Source organism: Corythoichthys intestinalis, chromosome 4, assembly GCF_030265065.1.
Source record: "Corythoichthys intestinalis isolate RoL2023-P3 chromosome 4, ASM3026506v1, whole genome shotgun sequence".
Classification (NCBI taxonomy): domain Eukaryota; kingdom Metazoa; phylum Chordata; class Actinopteri; order Syngnathiformes; family Syngnathidae; genus Corythoichthys; species Corythoichthys intestinalis.
In genome coordinates, this window is record NC_080398.1 from 33,997,519 (window position 1) to 34,018,988 (window position 21,470).

Sequence of the window (21,470 nt, forward strand, 5' to 3'; positions counted from 1 at the left end):
CAGCTGTTTCAGCTCAAGTTTTACTTCCACTGGACTGCACACAATCAATAAATAAAGCAACAACGGCTCTGACAAATTAAGGCAAGTGTTGCTTTTTCATTACTTACACATCCGCTTTCATTTTTCCATCGGCGGAAAGCAATTAAACGGTGCTTCCTTCAATTAGTCATTGATTTTTAGCTATAGTGACACTTTACACGAGGCAATAATAACTTTAAAAGAGTGTGTGTTTTCTATTACTGCCAGTGTTGTAAAAAAACAAACAAAAAAAACCCACAATCCTCGAACACGTGATGAGCAGGAGAAAAAAAGTGCAGTCTTAAATTAGCCATTGATTTTTACTCAGGTGTCACTTTAGTTAAACACTTTGTGTGCCACAGCTGGAAATTGACAAGAGTCGAATCTATTTGTCTACGCGCACACACACACGCGCAGAGACACACTTTTGACTCGTTGTCTGTCATTGACGATGATCGATCTCAAAACTATTTTGAATGGAATGGCGTCGATCGTCGTCAATGCATCGAGGGTTGATTTCATGTTGTTTTGTGTTAGATGGCAAAATTTTTGCAAAAAACAGACAAAAAAGCCTGGAAATGCTCGACCTTCTGTGTTTTTCAGGCCTGGCTTCTTGGATTTTTCGTGGCTCTACCCATGATAGACATGTCTACCACGTATCATATTCCTGAGTGAAACTGGCTTTCAGGTATCAGTTTTTGAAAAGCTACAAAACCTTTGTCCATCCCAAAATGGCATACCTTTGCCATATCTTTTCTGGCATGACTTTTTGAGATCTTTTTTGCGGCTCTACTCATACTCATGTCTACCAAATTTTATATTCTTAAGTTAAACTGAATTTCCTGTCTCAACTTTTGAAAAGTTTCCAAATACTTCCCCAATAAAATGCCCACTTTAATCCAAAATGGTAGACTTCATGTGTCTTTTCAGGCATAACTTCTTGAAACTTTTTTGTGGCTTACCCATGATAGACATGAGTACCATATTTTATATTCCTATGTGAAACAAACATGGCTAAAATTTAAAAAACTCACAAATACTTTTCTCCCCCAAAAATGGCAATTTCAAACCAAAATAGAAGCCTTCCAGTGACTTTTGAGGCGTGACCTTTTGAGACTTCTTTTTTGGGTCTAGTTGTGATAGATATCTCTACCAAATTTTATAATCCTATGTAAAACTGGCTTTCGGGGCTCAATTTTTGAACACTCACAAATACTTTCCTCCATAAATATGGCCACTTCAACCCAAAATTGCAGACTTCCCATGTCTTTTCAGGTTTAACTTCTTGAGAATTTTTTGTAGGCCCAATTGTGACAGACTTGTCTACCAAATATTAGATTCCTAAATAAAACCAGCTTTCGGGGCTCAATTTTTGAAAGGTCCCAAATACTTTTCTCCCAAAAAATGGCCACTTCAACCCAAAATGGCAGACTTGCTGTGTCTTTCCAGGCATGACTTCCAGGGACTTTTTTGTGGGTCTAATTATGTTTTATTGTAAAGTTCATATTCCTAAGTGATACTGGCTTTCGGGGCTCAATTTTTAAAAGCTCCCTAATACTTTTCTCCCCAAAAAATGGCTATTTCAACCCAAAATAGCAGACTTCCCGTGTCTTTTCAGGCATGACTTCTTGAGACTTTTTTTGTGGGTTTAATTGTCATAGACACGTCTACCAAATTTGATATATTCCTATGCGAAACCGGCATTTGGGGCTCAATTTTTGAAAGCTACTTTTCTCCCAAAAAATTACAATTTCAACCGTAGGTTTGGTCTCAACATTTTTAAAGACAATATTACCGTAATCCACATAATGCAAACAATGCAAATAACGAATGGGTAGCTTGACTTTGTTGTTCCTTGTGGAGGCTGGCCTGACCGCAGTAGTTTTGCAGGTTAGATTAATGTTAGTTTAATGTTATGCTAACTCTGAGGCAGGTCGTACTTTCATCAGCAAAGTTAGTGGTGTTTCCCCCACTTCCACAACATTACGTCTTTTTACATGACTTACAGTGGCTGCTGCTGGCCGAAAAAAAATTGCATGTTGTCGACATGAATCTGTCAGGGCTGTATGAGTATGTGTGTGTGTCTTTGTGGTGGGACGGCGGACTTCAAGTCATCAGCCAACCAAACATTCGTTTGGGGGGTGGGGGGGTATTCAGGAAGTGAAAAGGGATAAATGTAAGTCTGAACATTATAATTCATTTAATGATAGCATGGTAGGCACAATTCTATCATTACTAATTGAACTCTATATAATGCAAATAAGGTTGCTTAAAAGTTGGTGGAGACATTTTGAGCCTCCAGAAAAGTTGGTAGTGTAATGTCCCTACCGTCCCTATGCAAACCTATGCCCTTGATTTCAACCCAAAATAGCAGACTTCCCGGGTCTTTTCAGACATGACTTCTTGAGACTTTTTTTGTGGGTCTAACAGTAATAGACCAGTCTACCAAATTTTATATTCCTATGTGAAACCGGCTTTCGGGGCTCAATTTCTGAAAGCTCTAAAATACCTTTTCCCCCCCAAAAATGGCCATTTCAAACCAAAATGGCAGACTTCCGGTGACTTTTGAGGCATGACCTTTTGAGACTTCTTTTATTGGGTCTAGTTGTGATAGACATCTCTACCAAATTTTTATATTCCTATGCAAAACTGGCTTTGGGGGCTCAATTTTTGAACACTCACAAATACTTTCCTCCCAAAATATGGCCACTTCAACCCAAAATTGCAGACTTCCCGTGTCTTTTCAGGTTTAACTTCTTGAGAATTTTTTGTAGGCCCAATTGTGACAGACTTGTCTACCAAATATTAGATTCCTAAGTAAAACCAGCTTTCGGGGCTCAATTTTTGAATAGTCCCAAATACTTTTCTCCCAAAAAATGGCCACTTCAACCCAAAATGGCAGACTTGCTGTGTCTTTCCAGGCATGACTTCTGGGGACTTTTTTGTAGGTCGAATTATGTTTTATTGTAATGTTCATATTCCTAAGTGATACTGGCTTTCGGGGCTCAATTTTTTAAAAGCTCCGTAATACTTTTCTCCCAAAAACTGGCCACTTCAACCCAAAATTGCAGACTTCCCGTGTTTTATCAGGCATAACTTCTTGAGAATTTTTTTGTGGGTCTAATTGTAATAGACTGGTCTACCAATTTTTATATTCCTTTGTGAAACCGGCTTTCGGCCCCAATTTTTGAAAAGCTACCAAACACACTTTTTCTTCCTAAAATAGCTCCTTTCAATCTAAAATTGCCGACTTTCTGTTTCTTACCAGGCACCAGGCTATGAGACTTTTTTGGGAGTCTACTCATGATATACACATCTACCAAATTTAATATGACAAAGTCGATTTTTGGGGCTAAATTTATGGTTGACAATTTCACAATTTTTATGGCGACTCATCAATTTTTCGAAACCATGGTGTGCCTGCTCGCAAAAGCCAAAACTTTTTCACACAATTTAGCATCCATTGGTACAATGTTCACGGTTGAAATTTCTTTTGAAGCACACAAAACCCAAAATAGCTGAATAAATACAATTGATTGGTTTCATTAGCATTCAACAATTGTTTGGAGTGTTATTAGCATTCAACAGTCTCATAATGCAACCAAACAAGTGATTCATTGAACAGTATGTTTATTATCGTGGTTGACATATTTATAATAAGCTACACGAGAGGGTCAAAACATTAGAAACAGTAGGATGCATGTTCTGGATGGGAAATGGAGGCTCCTAATGAAGTGTCCAGTCAATTCATTGACGTTCATGTGTTCATCGGTCCACTCCAATGTGTTCTGCGTCCCGAACGTCTTTTGATCCTTTCGACAAACGAAAAAAAAAAAGGAGAACAGTTGTCCTCTCTTCACATGAGTGGACGAGCAGGAAGTAGTCTTGGTGAAATTCTTCAAAATACAGAATGAAAGTTCTGGCTGTGGCGAGAGTCCAGTTTCAATGTGGTGTCGCATGCTGGAAAGTTTCATCTTAATATTTTTTTAGAAAACAAAACACTTCATGTACAAACATAAACAATGCCGTCGAGCCGTCAGAGTCCCTTAAAGTGCACGTCAACTAAACGATGTTGATGATGTTTAGAAATGGCCCTTATTTTAATCCTTGAAATAATCAAACTTCAGCGCTATGCCCAAAATGACTTTTGTGTATGTGTGTGTGCATCCCGTTAGGATAATATTGTCCACCCATTTTCATGTTAATAAAAAAATGCTGTCATGAGCCTTTCAATAAAAATTTAGAATCCCCCAGTAAGAGGATTAGTATGTTGACAGAACAATAAACAGCAATTCTAAGAGCTATTCTCTATAATTAAAGCTTCCACATACCCTCACACATGTTGATGGTGTGAGTAACAGTTTGAAGGAAGCTATAGCTGGCTTATTAGATCTATTAATTTCTGTGAATTAAGGGTGCTTATGAATCTCTTAACAGTAGGACCTTTATAATTCACTGTTATTTAGCCGTTTTATGGTGATTAGCCATGTTTCCCCACAAGCAATCATGAAAAATAAAATGTATGATAATTTAGCAGTGAGTAAAATTTGCTAGCAGACATACAAAAAAATATCTGCCTCAAGGCAAAATGGCAACCATACTGTATCCTATACTTGTTTTTTGAGAATTTTTTTGCGGGTCTACTTAGCACCCTTCAAAACAAAGGCTAGTTTCATACCGCAGGTCTTAATGTACAATCCGATTTTTGTCATATCTGTTTTTTCGGCATCCCCGTTCAGACTGCCTTTTTTCCATTGAGCCAGTTCAAGTATCACGCATACGCACTAATTCGCAATCCGAGACGTGCTGGGTGAAACTGACCCGCATGCGCAAGAGCATCAAAACAAATGACTACATATGACGCACACACACACATACGGACAGTTTGCCTCGACTCCCGGCCGTGTAAGCAGTCTTGAAAATATTGCTCATTTGGAGCAGAGAGAAAACTATTCTCAAGCTTATCCTCAACCTATTTTATTTTTTTATGACTGTTGCCAAGCCCGCCCCTTCCCCAAAAGCCGCGTTCAACCTAGGCGCTAACTAGGGTTGTTCCGATCATGTTTTTTTGGCTCCTGATCCGATCCCGATTCTTTTAGTTTGAGTATCTGCCGATCCCGATATTTCCCTATCCGATTGCTTTTTTTTTGTTCCCGATTCAATTCCAATCATTCCCGATAATTTTTCCCGATCATATACATTTTGGCAATGCATTAAGAAAAAAATGAATAAAACTCGGACGAATATATACATTCAACATACAGTACATAAGTACTGTATTTGTTTATTACGACAATAAATCCTCAAGATGGCATTTACATTATTAACATTCGTTCTGTGAGAGGGATCCACAGATAGAAAGACTTGTAATTCTTAAAGGATAAATGTGACTTTGTGTACTGTGACTAAATATTGCCATCTAGTGTATTTGTTGAGCTTTCAGTAAATGATACTGAAGCCATTTAACTGTTCTGCCCAAATGCATGATGGGAAGTACAACCATGACTGTGCGTAGTGGCACCAATTGATATATATTTTTTCTGCGTTGGGAAATAACATAGGGTGTTAAGAAAAAGATCAACTACTACCTTTCTTCCCCACATTGCTTCCCACGATATTTCTAATTGTTGAGAGAGGGATTGTAAGGCTTTAGCCTTTTAAAAAAAAGGCTCCAAAGACTGCCAAAATTCACTCTACTCATTTTACGCTGCCTTTTAGCTCTATATGTCGGTAAAACGGCGCCATTATAGATTGAACGCGACAATGCGTGAGTGGGCCGTGCAGCGCTTGCGTTAATTGCGTTAAACATTTTAACGTGATTAATTTAAGAAAAATTAATTACCGCCGTTAACGCGATAAATTTGATAGCCCTACTTTAAGCCAAAATTAAAGACTCTGGATGAGTGAAAGACATTTTGTCTGTAACGTTAATTACAATTAGAAAACGATTTAATTAAAAAATACATATATATTAAAAAAAGGCATGTCCGATATTTTTTTGCCGATTCCGATACTTTGAAAATGACGTGATCGGACCCGATCGATCGGCATTTTTAGCGCTAACGCTTTTGCACAGGTGCACTGCTACAGTAGTGCCCCGTCTCTCTCACTCTTTGCTAATGTAATTGCTGCATGAATTCTGATTTGGAGGACTTGACAGTTCAGACCGCAGTTACATTCTGGAAAAATATGGCCCAGATCGGATTTTAACCACATACGAAAGTGAAATGGTCCACTTTTATGCGACTTTTCCCGTTAAGACCCTCCGTCCGTTAATGCCTTACTCGAGTCGAAAAAAACACGAAAAAATCAGATTCGTGCATTAAGACCTGCGATATGAACCTATCCAAAATGGCTGAATTCCTGTGTGTTATAAGGTACGGGTAGTTCTGAAAGCATACCTGAAAATACAATTTCTAAGCAGCAAATTGATTTGGAGGGCTGAATTTTTTAACATTTTAACAATAATTTCCCCCCCGGAGTTTTGTCACAGTTCAGTTGAATTAAATTTCATAGCATTGTGAAGGATTAAGTAAATGTTTGTCCTTGAAGGAACCCTGGGAATGGTCAAATTGTGTCAAAAAAGCTCAATTCAAACCCAATTGACAGATTTCCTGTTTTTTCGGGCAAGACAATTGAGATTTTTTTTTTGTGGGTGAGGTCATGAAAGATAGTATAAACTAGGGGTTTCGTGATTGCATATTTTAGCACCCTAATCCGAGTCAACTGATTTTGAGAATCTTCCGATACCGAGTTCCGATCCGATACCGAAAGTTCCAAACATGTTAATATCCCACCGAGCTGCGTTCATAATGTGAATTATTTATAAACAAGAATAACGCAGAACAATGCGTGTCCTTAATAAATGCTTCATTGAGTGAGTCCACTCACGCTTTGACGCTCATGCTGCACAGAACAGCCTCTCACTTACACAATGGGTTGCCACAGCACACATCTGCAAGTTTAACGATGGTTGACAGATATGTGCCTTTGATCGTTGAACTACCAAGCTTCCCTGGCAAGATCAAAGCTACAAATCTGTCAATCACCGTGAACTTTAAGTACCAAACGCAAGCTTGACAGTTTGGCACACTGCTTAGTAAGAAGGAGGGTGAGATGCTGTGGTGCTGTATAAGCATGAAGCAGAAAAACGAATACCGTAATTTCCTGACTGTAAGCCGCTACGTACTTGTTTCCCTCATTTTGCATCATGCAGCTTATAGTCAGTCCAGTGCGGCTAATTTGTTGATTTATTTGGGTTAATAGGTAACACTTTATTTGACAACGGTGTCTTAAGAGTGCCATAAGAACATCATAATTATGACATGACATTATCATAGGCATTATTGAATGCTTATGAAAGATGTCATAAAGTGTCATCTGGCAAACTATGTCACTAACTTAATTTATGTCCATCTCTGATATTTTACATCCATTCAAAAGGGAGATAATTTGCCGGATGACACAAAATGACATCCGTCATAAGCATTCGTTAATTCTCATGGCAGTGTCATTTTATAATTATGATGGTCTTATGACATTCTGATGGCACCACTGTCGAATAAAGTGTTACCAAATACCATAACTAGCAATTAATGAAACAACTAGAACAGTAACTGAAGAAACAATTAGCACAGAACATGAATTTTGATTTGTTATTTACATCTGTAGCGCTGCAATGCATGCTAGGAGGCATGTTGGATGACAACATGGCTCCAACATGACAACCCGTTGCCAGCAAGTGACTGCAGAGGTTGGCTGTCTCCCCTAAGAGAACAGTGATGACCAAATGAAGCTTCTGGAGGGAATGAAGCTTTGGAGCCTATTGGTTCAAAGTTTTATGGTGGTTCATTTGGTCTTATGATGCCGCTGTCAAATAAAGTGTTACCGGTTGATATCTTTTGGTGTAAATATCACATAATACAGTGAGGACAGCTGCGGCTTATAGTCCGGTGCGGCTTATCTATGAACAAATGCTGTTTTGGTGTCAAATTTGGTGGGTGGCAGCTTATAGTCAGGTGCGCCTTACAGTGCAAACATTACGGTATATATTTTTAAAATTAAAAACCTGATCCTTTTTACCTGATTTCAATCCTCTGACAAATGGTGCATCCGGGCCGAATTCCAATCATGTGATCGGATCGGAACATCCCTAGTATAAAGTAGGGGATACATTTTCTTCAAAGCAAAAAACCTGTAAATGGCCAAAATGTCCGCTTCAAACCAAAATGGCAGACTTAGGTGTCTTTTCAGGCATGATTTCTTGAGACATTTTTTTGGGGGTCAGCTCATGATAGACAAGTATACCGAATTTCATTTTCCTTAGTAGAACCGGTTTTAAGGGACACGTTTTTAAAGTGCTGCCAAACAAACTTTCTCTGCTAAAATGGCCCCTTTTATCGAAAATGGTGTGTCATTTCAGGCATGGCTTCTTCTACACATGATAGGCATGTCTGCCAAATTTCATGTTGCTAAAATGAAACTGGACTTGGGGGCTGAATTTTTAAGGTGAGCATTCTGTCAAAAATCAATGCTCGGTAATGTAGTGTAGTTTAATGTGGGTGATTGAAATTTAGTCATAATGTGTCAAAATGTCCGAAGAATTTGTTCTTCGAGGGACCTTTGGAAACGGCCTTCAAATGTCCGTGTCAAATGATAATAAGGGAGGTTGCGTTTCTCTTTTAAGTTGAGTCTTTTTTTTTTTCCTGCGGCGCTTCTAGTAGACGTAGGCCTCGCTGTAAGGGTGCGGTTGGCAATAAGACGCCTCCTGGGCATAGGGGGCGCTCTCATCAAAGTGCGACAGGGGTACAGTGTCCTCCTCGTTGACGTGACGCTCCACGTCGCTTTTCAGGACCGGACGCTGGTTGTCGGGGAAGGCCATGGAGAACAAGGCCTCCGGGTCACACACAAACTTGTAAACGTATCTCTCGCCCGCCACCTGCCATTGATGGATAGATGGATGGATGAAGGTGGGATGGATCGATGGGTGGATGAGGAAGTGGGTGAAGGAAGGTTTGAATGGCGGGTGATGATGGAGTGGGGTGGGGGTGATGTTAAAAAATAAGTTTAAATCTTTAAATACGAGATCTTTTCAGTTGGTTGCTGAACTCTTAAAATTGTTATTAGTAGGTGACGTAGTGTTAATATTAGTATGTAAGGTTATATTGTGGTTCTTAAGAGAGCAAATATTAGATGAAAAGTCAAATATTCGTGTATCATGCAGCAAATTCACAATTATTTGGGAAAATAGCCAAGGTTAGATTTGAAAAAAAAAAAAAAAAAAAGGTAAAATACACTAATATTCAGTTAAGATTTCATTAATATGGGGGGAAAATATATGAATAAAAAAAAAACAAACAAAAATAATAGTCTTAATACTGTATTTAGCATAAATATACCAAATTTTATATTCCTTTGTGAAACCGTTTTACAATATAAATATAATATAATATCATATATGATATAAATATATTTATAGTACCTAAATATTAGACAAAATGAATGGGGAGAAAAACTAGAATACTATTAATTTGGAGATGTACACATTTTTGAAACCTGTTAGGGCATGAAGAAGAAAATCTTTTTGAAATTGATTGGAAAAATACAAAAAACCATTATGTGAAAAATGGTAATATACAGGGTGGGGCAGAGCAACTTGCTTATTTAAATTTGGCATCCTGAAACGATAGTTGCTCTGAGGATGCTAGGGATGGACTTATTTGAGAGGGTGGGGCTTAAAGTTTGGTTCTTAACGTGTGTTATTTATTTTGTGTTCATTTTTCAGGAACCCCAGGGAGTATCATAGAGTGGACGAAGTTAGAATACGCTTTCACTGTTGAGTCAGTTTTTTCAAGCGGTCGCTCAATCATCGCAACGCGCATTCTTCATGGAGGATTTGTCTCACAGAACGAGCAGAAAACCCAAGAGCAGATGTGTGTTTGCGGGCAGACCGTTGGGGAGATCTCATAACAGATTGTCTCAGCATGTCAATGTTTTGTGGTGTCCTTGCTGTTCGTGGGAGGCCAGGTTTCTTTTTCTTTACATCACCCGTTTCCCTGAAGTTGTTTACCCATGAATCAATTGTCTGCCGGCCAGGAATACGACCACGGGGGGCAATATTGACATGTCTACGGAATGCACGTTGCGTTGCGACCATTGAGCTACCGCTTGAATAAAATGCCATAACTATAAATATAAATAAATAACGCACGTGAAGAACCAAACTTTAAATGCCACCCTTTCAAATAAGTCCATCCCTACCATCCTCAGAGCTACCATGGCTTTAGGGTGCCAAATTTAAATAAGCAAGTTGCTGTGCCCCACCCTGCATTATACATGTAAATACTGCGTCACCAGTAGGTGAATAGTGAGATAGTGTAAAGCGCTTTGAGCGCCTTGAAAGGTGGAAAAGCGCTATATAAGTATAACACCATTTACCATTTACCATTACAGTATTGTATAAAAAAACAAAAACAACAAAAAACAATGGAAATTGGCAAATCCCACTCAACTTTCAAATTGAAAATACAAAATATTAAAAATAATTATTGAGGTAGTCCCCGACGTACAATGCAGCAGACTTTGATTTGTACTTTACAACTACCAACAACTATTTTTCTTGTTGTTGTTGTTTTTTGTCGTGTAAACAGTACCTTATTCTACCTCACAGTATTTTATTTATTATTTACTTAATTTTATTAATATGGCTGTTCTGCCCTACGGCGAAATGTGTATTTGATTATAATGTTGACTTTTGTCTTGTGATGCATGCTTATATTTTGGCGCAGGAAGCGTAGAGTAGGTAGTACTTCCACACGCGAGTAAGAGTGTATGCACACACGAAGAAGACCGCACGCGCACACACGAGGAAGAGCGCATTTGCGCCCACGAAGAAGTCGCGCAGCAGAGTCAGAGAGGGGAAAGAGTAGAGTTTAGCTCGCTGTCTAGCTGGGACTTAGTTCCAACGTCTTGGCGAAGACAATACAATTGCGTATAATACATGTTTTTGGATAGTTATTTTGAGATTTAAGTGGTATTTAAAGGGTTAATTCCGAGTTACGTGGAAAGCTTAGGGACGGAACTCTTTCATAACCCGGGGACTACCTGTATTCTATAAACTAAACTGATGGTTGAAAAATACACATCCGTTTGATCAACAAATATTTGTATGAAATGCATTTGTTAGTTTTTGCATTTTTTTAATGTTTGGGGAAAACGATCATAAAAAAATGCTAAAACATTAACAAAAAAAATAATATATATCATAATTATTATGTAATGATAACAAGAAATTTGTTATCATTGAATTGAATCAAACAGGTTCCGATTATTACAATAAACGTACTGGACTGACCTTTTGCATGATTCCCTTCTCGTAGTAGTAGCGTAGCGATCGGCTCAGCTTGTCATAGTTCATGGCCGGTCGGTTCTTCTGGATGCCCCATCGGCGTGCCACCTGTGTCATGCGCATATCGTTAGGAACAACAATGGCTGCCGCTCAGCAGCTGTGACAAAGCAAAGAGTCCACGTGGCGCTAACGACGCTGATTAGAGCGCGGCGACCGGCGTGCTTGGCGTTCATTAGCGCGCTCCAAGGAGGAAGCAGATGTTGCCGCACCTGTCTGGCGTGGCGCCCACCTGCCCGACAACCTCCCTAACACATAGCTGATAGTTTACCAACCACTTTGTTGCCATATTTTCCACATTATCATGATAGGTAAACACTAGGAAAGTGCCAAAGTTGCCTTTTTATCGCAACCTAAAGGAGAAAATGAATAGAAAATCTAATTGCTAGGCATAATTGCACAACCCGACACACTTTCGTGCAGTTGGCGTTGTCTCCATGTAAGCCAATCATCAGATGAAACATATGTATATCCACTGTATACTTGCTATGAACACCTTTTTCACAGTAATAAAACTGTAATAACACTATAATAACAGTTTAATAACACTACTAAAATTTTGATATGTCCTTGGATTCTCACTGGCTTACACCGTACTGACACATTTCCCACTCACTTCAATATCATAATTACACTCTTGCATCAGCCTATCTACTGTAACAAACGTGTAATAGCGCAGTCATCATTTCTTATCACACCTCTTCGGGTTCGATGAGCTTGAATTCCATGCCGCGACCCGTCCAGGCGATGAAATGCGAGTTAGCAGGGTCGTCCAGCAGTGCCACCAGGAACTGCCACAGCTGAAGAGACCCTCGCCGCTGGTAGGACGGACCCTCGCGGTACAGGCCCGCCTCCTGTTTTATGTCTCCTGAAAACCGAGAACAAACACAAGCTTTTAACCTTGCGTCATGTGCGGTTTTCACATGGGTGCGGGATCACGGGACCCACCTTCAACTTTCTCTGGCACCACGCAGGTGTCGTCGTAAAAGTGCCTGGCCACTTTGTCAAACATGCAACCTGGACAACGAGAAGCAGCGTTGGGAATGCTGTTTTTGGGAAGACTCCGAACGCCAGAGCTGGTACCTTCGGTCCGATTGCTGTGGGCCAGGTAGCCATCTTGTCGCAGGTAGACCGAATGGCAACTGGGAACCTCCGCTGAAAGCCAGGTGGGTGAAAAAGCATTTTTTAAATAGCTGTTTATTCCAAAAATTCATCATTTTTCAAAATCTTATCAGTGTCTTTGATTTTGTCTTAGACGTCCAATCCATTGAATATCAAATAAATGCTGCCAGCTCAGTTCAAATGGATTGGACATCCAGCACCACTATGGGCTTTGCTTCCAGAATAGGAGCGTAGGAGGACACAACGAAAAAGTTGACCGTCCGTAACCTCCGCCCACTCCCTTATTAGCACGCTACAGGAAATGGCTTCCACCGCAGACCCCCACCAGAACCCATTTTACTAATAATGGGCAAACTCAATCAACCCCCCTGCACTTCCGTCCTCACTCAGAGGGAAAATACTGTAGTTTTACTAACCCGAGTCATAGTTGAAGTCTCGGGGCTCCTGCTTGATCATCATGGCGGCAGGGTACATGTGGGGCAGCGGGGCGCCCATCATGGCGGGATGAGGTTCGAACAGTGGGTCGGCGTATTCCTGCTTGAAGCCTTGAGGAGGGAAGGGGATGCTGGGCTCGGACATTTGACGCTGGTACAGGGGCCGGGCGTCCCGGGACATTGTCGGCGGGGACGGGAACGAGTGACACGGCTCAGAAAGCTGACGGCGAAATCTGAAGGATGGCAATTTTAAAAAAAGACATTTTTATTTTATTACTATTTTTTATGATTTTATTATTTTTAAAATGCATGATTATTTTACAAATGATTATGATGTTTAAATTAAATTTGGTTTAATTTATTATTCATTTCTTATGCATTTGTTTCATTTATGTTTTTTTTTCCCAAATACTTTGTATTTTTAATTAATTAATTTATTTAAAATAACAAAACAATGGACGGCAAATTATAAAAGGGCATCGTTACTGGTGTAGGACATGAGATTTTGTGTTTATCATCAGGTGTGGGAAACTCTTGGTATCTCACAATCAGTGTTTTTAATCTTACTTTTAAAAAGTAATTAATTACATTTACATTTCTCCCAAAAAGTATGTAAGAGAATAAGAATTTTAGAGTAATTAATTACTTGGCAAAGTAACTGGTGTTAATTTTCATGTTTTTTTTTTTTTTCATTCACAAAAAAAAAAAAAAAAATCCATTCAAAAAAGCGAGTCTATCATTTCGCATCTAGTTCTCTATACATGTGTCGGTCATTTCTAGTTCTATATTCATGTGATATCTACCGTAGCATCTTGTGGCCGTAGTTTGTAGGCTATCAGCTACAGTCAGGTATTATTGGAGCCACCTAGCATCGCGTTTGCAATGGCGTCACAACTCCCTTGCCTCCTCCCCACTCCCGCTCTGCTCTTTCGTCTCCGTGAGTCCTTGTCTCTCAGACTTTTCTCGCGTCATTCAACCAGCGTAGTAACCCATAGTAACACACGACTTTACATCCCCAGTAACGGTTTTGCGTAGATGAGAAAAATTATTAATTAGATAACTCACCACTGAAAAAAATTAATGCCGTTAGTAACGCCGTTATACTCTAAATGCTGTGATTAACAACACTGCTTACGATACGATACGATTTGTGGTACAAAGCTCACAATGACGAACGATCTCACGATATGGCAATACAACAATTATCAATACATTGCTCAGGAAATCATTGTAGGATATTCTACAAAACAATTGATAACAGAAAAACAAGCTATCTTCATCCTTCTGTTGTAAGTTTATTAGCTAGTAGACGTCTAATCCATTTGAACTGGGAGGGTGACAGCAAATGAACCGCTCCCTCTTCGAACAGGCTCCTCCCACTTCTATGGCCGTCAGTGGCAGCCAATGCCAGGCAACGAGGTAATTTTGGGCCATTTCAGGTTGTTGATTTTCAGTCACTTCCTGTTGATTTTGGGGCATCTTATGGATCACTTCCTGTTGATTTTGGGTTACAGAACAGGAAGTTACCCGGGAATGAATAGGCAGTGACTCAAACTCAAAAGGAAGTGACCCGTAAATGCCCCAAAAATCGGAAAGAGTGACTGTGAATGCTCCAGTTTAGAATGACCGTATGTTCAGTCGACCTTCCCAGTCTCCCCCCCCCCCCCCCCTTTTTTTTTTTTTTTTTTAAAACATTGACATGTTTTTAAAACGATATCTCGATACTTGGCATGAACGTATCGATAACTTTTTGGAATGCTAAGTATTACGATATATCACCATTTCGCTATTTTGTCACACCCCTATTTATCATAGACATTAACTATATATAGACGTAGCCTTGAAGTAAAATTCTATATAAACATCAACACAATATTGTTGTGAAAAGCTGCATGGATACTTTTATGATTGTATGAATATTTTTTGTTTTGTGTTTACAGCTACCAAAGCACATAACACACTGATTAAAAATTCTAAATTCACTATAAAGGGAGTAGACAAGGTTAAGAATCATCAGATTTAAAAGCAACAAAGACATTTAATGTTTTGATGCTAACTTCCTTAGCATGAGTGCTAAAAGTGTACCTGTGATCCATGGCATAGGCGGCTTCGGGTATCGAGGGCGGCACGTGGGTGTACACCCGCTCGGGTTTGGGGGTCGGGGCGCCATGATGGAGGGGGGACACGGGGGTGCTACAGGGTGGCGTCACTGGGCTGGAGGGCTTCATGCCTGCGTGCTGCTTCTGCTCGTAGGCACTATAGTACATGGGTCAACTTCTTTAAGGCTGTGGATTATTTCTAATTGTTATGTTTAGGATGAAAGCGCACAAACCTGATGTTGTACAGGCACTTCTCTCCATACTGGAGTTTGAAGGGCCGCTCTTGGCTGCAGGTGGAGCTAAGCTCAGAACACGGACTGTGCAGCTCCCGCTTGATTTTCAGCTGCAGTCCGTGGAACGCCACTACAGCATGGCAAACAAACTTCAGTTAGGGTTCAAAAGGAAAAAAAAATACATTGGAACATTGGCAGGAGAAATGCGAACAGGACCCAGTGTGGCGAGCATAAACGGGACCCCTTGAATGGACCGTCCAACGGGGGAGTTGGAGGTGGGGTGCTAGTGGAAAATTGTTCGCGGGCCTTTCCACACTTTCACAGGCCCCTCAAGACAACCTGCCAAGCAGTTAGCAGAGAGATTTTAACACTTAAACACTATATCAGTGTTTTTCAACCGGTGTGCCGTGAGAGATCGTAAGGTGTGACGCAAGAAGTTATCCATTATCGCTTTTTTTAAACATACAGTACATCGTAGAGTCAATGGGGCTGTTGTCGGCGCGGTGCTCCTATTGGTGTGCTCGATGCTTCGGCGCGGCACTCCAGGTGGTGCCTCCGATGCGCCGGCGCGCCGCTCTTGTTGGTGCAACGGCTGCGCCAATGCGACACTCCCATTGGTGGACTACAGATACGCAAATGTACCGTCATTTTCAGACTATAAACCGCTACTTTTCTTCCTTCATTTTGAATCCTGCAGCTTATAGTCCAGTGCGGCTTATTTGTTAATTTATTTGGGTTTATATGTAACACTTTATTTGAAAGCGGCGTCATAAGACTGTCATAAGACCGTCATAATTATGACATGACACTATCATGGGCATTAATGAATGCATATGACAGATGTCACTAAGTGTTATCCGGCAAATTATGTCACTAACTCCATTTATGTCCAGCTCGGATCTTTTATATCCAATCAAAAGTGAGATAATTTGCCGGATGACACAAAATGATATCTCTCATAAGCATTTATTAATGCTCAAAGCAGTGTCATGTCATAATTATGATGGTCTTATGACAGTCTTATGGCGAACTTGTTACCAAATACCATAACTAGCAATTCATGAAACAACTGGAACAGTAATTGAAGAAATAATTAGCACAGAACATAAATGTTGATTGTTATTTACATCTGTAGCGCTGCAGTGCATGCTAGTAGGCATGTTGGACAAAAACAGTGTTGACAGCAGGTGGCAGCAGAGGTTGAGTGTCTTCCCCAAGGGAGCAGTAATGGCCAAATGAAGCTTCTTGAAGAAATGAAGCTTTGCAGCCAATTGGTTCAAAGCTTGGTTAATTTGGTTTTATGACAGTTGTATGATGCCGCTGTCAAATAAAGTGTTACCGGTTAGTATCTTTTGGTGTAAATATTACATAATACAGTGAGGACAGATGCAGTTTATAGTCCAGTGCGGCTTATCTATGAACACATGCCGTTTTCGTGTCAAATTTGGTGGGTAGCGTCTTATAGTCAGGTGCGCCTTATAGTCCGGAAATTACAGTATATAGTGGCGTTTTTGTATGAATTGGTTACGGGGAAAAAATATAGTTAAAAGCGATAAGGACTCCCGTGTTTGAATGGTAAATGGACAGTTTCCGCTGCCAATTCTTATTTTGCAAACGCTACAATACATAATTTGTAACAGTGTTAGGGTGGCCCCTGACGGTATTTTGAAGGACACTCAGCCTTGATAACAGCACGCGGACGTTGTGGGGCGGAGTTTAGAAGGAAGGAGTAGGTGTGTGGTGGCCACCACTACCACCACAATTTAGTGTTTCAAGATTTAGTTAATTATTTATGTGATATTTTTTTGGAGATGTATTTTCTAATGGGGCACACTTTAGTTAATATTTTTCTGAATGCTTATTAGATTTAATTTGCCAATTAGAGGTAACGACCACAGCTGTGTAAGATCTGGCACCTACCATTCTGAAGGGGGGTTATTTAAGTTGATTTGATTATGATTGTTTAGTGTAAAGTTTTCAGTTTGTTTAAATGCACATTAGTTATTGTTTGAATATATGTATATTTTTCATCTGTTGTTGTTTAGTAAGTTGAGAATGTTTGGTTGATTTGTCATACCTCCTTCAGGTGGTCGTTAGTAGAGTCCGCCCTGATTTAAACAGCCACAGAGATGTGTCTGGAGGTCAGGTCGGTTTTTGGTTGAAGACTTTTTGTTATGTTGGCTTCTTTTATGTTGGGCCCAAGGTTTGTGTTAAACTGTTTATTTTGTGACTTTATCAAATGGAATTTTTACCTAAGTTGAAACACCAGTATCCGCGTGTATGTCGGTCCACTACAAGGTGGAAGGTTCGGTCGTTTGCAGGCGAGCGAGTTATTGCTCGGTTCACGTTCAAGAACTGCTCGGTTTTCTAGCCATCAGCCACGTTGCTATCCAAGACAATGTGTTTGAATAAAACGCAGGGGGAGATTGACGATCATCACGTATAAATAAAATGGAAAGGATACTTTCATGTATATCGACACTTGAGTCTAATTAAAATTTTGTACAGTAATGTGCTGGGGTCCACATAGTCGCAGACAGCAAGGTGACTGTGGCTATAATTCCCAACAGTTCTTGAACACAAGATGGGTAATTACCTCGCTCGCCCGCATGTGACATGGTGGCGGTCATGGATTAATTTTTAAAAAAGGACAACTTTGAAATCCAAACTGAGCCCTGGACAAGATTCTGACCCTGATGAAGGCCCTAGTCATGCTTAAAAATAAAAGCGAAGACAGCCCAAAGGCAAGGCAATACGGTGAAAGCTACTATGTCTCGTGCGGATTTACTTTCACCGGGGATGAGACGAAACCTACTCCATTATGTTTCACATTCCATCAAATCTCACACTAAGTGTTAATATTGAGAAATTACATTAAAATTAGATATACTGTACAGAAAGTCATTTTGGAACATTTTTAGTTTGTGTTTTTCCAATGTAAAAACGTGCTATGACTCAGAAAAACTGCACTATATTGCAGCTCCATGCCTCATCGTACCTTTCCGTTTGACCCTTCCCTTGCCCAACCACACCCACTTTACGCCAGCAAACTGGGCCCCTGAGAGGCCCCAGCACCCCCCTAGGTTCTGCCCCTGCATTGGACAAATATACTGGGATGCATTTGGTCTGAGAGACACTGAAACTAAAGTTAGTCATAGACTTCACAATGATATTGACGGGTCAGATTCCACATTCAGTGCGCTACGCCTTCAAGAAGAGGGCCATCCCACGATCCGTTTGTTATTCGCAGTCGGTCGCAGCGACATATGCAGCGATCCAACGCTGGATTTATGTTGAAAAAGTACGAAAGCTGTACTAAATACAAACAAGAAGGATTGTCTCAGGAGTAATTTGTTTGAGGATTCAAGGACATTATTATATTTTTCGTACCATTTTGAAACGTTGTGAAAAAAATCAATGGGAGAAATTAGCCGCTACAGCATTGGCATTATACTTCGCAATATTTACGTAAAATAAATGCTACCTGCACGTTTTTTTTTTTTTTTTGCTTTTAACCAAGAATCGAGACTCTTTTACGTCCATACCTATAAAGAATTCAGGGATTTAAGCATTTATTCACAAATATTTTCAACGGATAAAGCTCTTTGTTTACATATGGCGGCAGCTGATTTCCTTACTGACTAGCCTCATAGTTCGAAATATGTACGTAAAATAAATGCTAACTGCACTTTTTTTTTTGCTTTTAACCAAGAATCGAGACTATTTTACGTCCATATATATAAAGAAGTCAGGGATTTAAGCATTCATTCACAAGAATTTTCAACGAAAAAAGCTCTTTGTTTACATATGGCGGCAGCTAATTTCCTTACTGACTAGCCTCATAGTTCGCAATATTTACGTAAAAGAAATACTACCTGCACGGTGTTTTTGCTTTTAACCAAGAATCGAGACTGTTTTACGTCCATATCTATAAAGAATTCAGGGATATAAGCATTTATTCACAAGAAATTTCACCGGAAAAGCTCTGTTTACGTATGGCAGCTGCCACATTGACTGACAGACTAGCATCGTACTTCGACATATTTACGTAAAATAAATGCTAACTGCACTTTTTTTTGCTTTTAACAAGAATTGAGACTATTTTACGTCCATATCTATAAAGAAGTCAGGGATTTAAGCATTTATTCACAAGAATTTTCAACGAAAAAAGCTCTTTGTTTACATATGGTGATAGCTAATTTCCTTACTGACTAGCCTCATAGTTCGCAATATTTACGTAAAATAAATACTACCTGCACGGTTTTTTTGCTTTTAACCATGAATCGACACTCTTTTACGTCCATATCTATAAAGAATTAAGGGATTTAAGCATTTATTCACAAGAATTTTCACCAGAAAAGCTCTGTTTACATATGGCAGCTGCCACATTGACTGACAGACTAGCATCGTACTTCGACATATTTACGTAAAATAAATGCTAACTGCACTTTTTTTTGCTTTTCACCAAGAATCGAGACTATTTTACTTCCATATCTATTAAGAGAAGTCAGGGATTCAAACATTTATTCACAAAAATTTTCTACAAAAAAGCTCTTTGTTTACATATGGCGGTAGCTAATTTCCTGACTGACTAACCTCATAGTTCGCAATATTTACATAAAATAAATACTACCTGCACGTTTTTTTTGCTTTTAACCAAGAATCGACACTCTTTTACGTCCATAACTATAAAGAATTAAGGGATTTAAGCATTTATTTACAAGAATTTTCACCAGAAAAGCTCTGTTTACATGTGGCAGCTGCCACATTGACTGACAGTCTAGCATCGTACTTCGACATATTCACGTAAAATAAATGCTAACTGTACTTTTTTTTTTTTTTGCTTTTAACCAAAAATCGAGACTATTTTACGTCCAAATCTATAAAAAAAGGACAGGGATTTAAGCATTTATTCACAAGAATTTTCCACAAAAAAAGCTTTGTCTGTGATTCCACTTGGTCAGCTTTGACCGCCACGCCAACAATGCAGACCCCCTATTAATCTGCCCTGCGCTACGTGTCCCGTCAATATCATTATGTAGTCTATGGGTTAGTCTTGAAAGGACCACTGGATTCAGCCAAATTGACCCTAAAATGTCCTGCTTCAAAGAAAAAATGATGACTTGATTAATGTATTGTAGCAAGACTTTTTGTAGGTCTACACATGATAGACATGCTTCCCAAATGTCATGCTGCTAAGTTTAAAGTGGCTATGAGGGCTGAATTTTCCTACAATTCTGTGAGGGGTGCTACCCAAACAAAATGGCTTCTTTCGAGTGTCTTATTGGACATGGCTTCTTGAGACTTTTTCTTGGGTTAACTAAAGATAGAAATGTCTACCAAATTTCATGTAGGCTAGGTTAAACTGGCTTCAGGGGCTGAATTTTCCCAAATTTCTGTAAGGGGTTTTAATGACCCATAACTTCCAAAAGAAGGTTTTGCAATACTTTACGATAAGGATTTTTTCTAGTTTTGACTGACAGCTGCTGTATAAATTCAAGGGGCTCTGCCAACACGTCATGTGACGCACAGCCGGGCCTGTTTGGGGAGGGCGGTTGTGAGTGAGGGCTGGATTGGGAGGGGGCGTGACAAAGCACGCTGGGGGCCTGCCCTTTCCAGGTCATCGATCGGAGGTCAAAAAGACACTTCCTGTGGGGAGACCTTTGACGACGCTCACGTGGAACAAACCTTATTAGGCGATTGACGTCTGATCCATTTGAACTGGGAGAGGCTGGCAGCGATCATTCGCTGCCAGCCTCTCCCAGTTCAAACGGATTGGGCGTTTATCGCTATAAAAAGGCAGTGAGTTAAAAAAAAAAAATTAGTTTCCAATGTCACATTTTCCACATCAATAGCAAGCTTATTCTGTCCGATTCAACGCAACTATGTTTAATTGGCGCCAATGAAAATATTTATTCAAAAACTGATAGCGTTACATCTTTGAGTCACACATGGAAATGTCACAATGGATTTTTGGCGGCAGGGTGCCAAGGTATGCTGATCGATAGCAAGCGCAGACGCTTCCTTTTCTCACATAGAATGTCACGGCGTGATTGCTCTCATTATCTGCACATTGATTAAGAAGTACGACGCCGGCGCCTTTTAAAAGCAGCACTTAAGACAATTAGCGACTCTTGGTGGAATGCTAATGTTTTCGTGC

General features: G+C 39.8%; 1 protein-coding gene across 5 annotated transcripts in view; it reads right to left on the bottom strand.

Annotated features, from left to right (window-relative positions):
* Positions 1-2,399: 2,399 nt before the first annotated feature.
* The window catches only part of etv1 (ETS variant transcription factor 1), a 46,248-nt gene continuing 27,177 nt past the window's right edge, over positions 2,400-21,470 (bottom strand). For 3 of the 5 annotated variants that reach the window (XM_057834283.1, XM_057834282.1, XM_057834281.1), the window contains 8 exons: positions 15,311-15,440; positions 15,064-15,234; positions 12,961-13,211; positions 12,506-12,577; positions 12,371-12,439; positions 12,121-12,290; positions 11,372-11,473; positions 2,400-8,956 (listed from right to left, as the gene is read on the bottom strand). In XM_057834283.1, coding sequence (XP_057690266.1) covers positions 8,735-8,956; positions 11,372-11,473; positions 12,121-12,290; positions 12,371-12,439; positions 12,506-12,577; positions 12,961-13,211; positions 15,064-15,234; positions 15,311-15,440 — 1,187 coding nt within the window. In that variant the 3' untranslated portion in view covers positions 2,400-8,734. Of the gene's footprint in view, positions 8,957-11,371; positions 11,474-12,120; positions 12,291-12,370; positions 12,578-12,960; positions 13,212-15,063; positions 15,235-15,310; positions 15,441-21,470 lie in introns of all 5 variants that reach the window. The other 2 variants (XM_057834280.1, XM_057834278.1) reach the window with 1 other exon arrangement.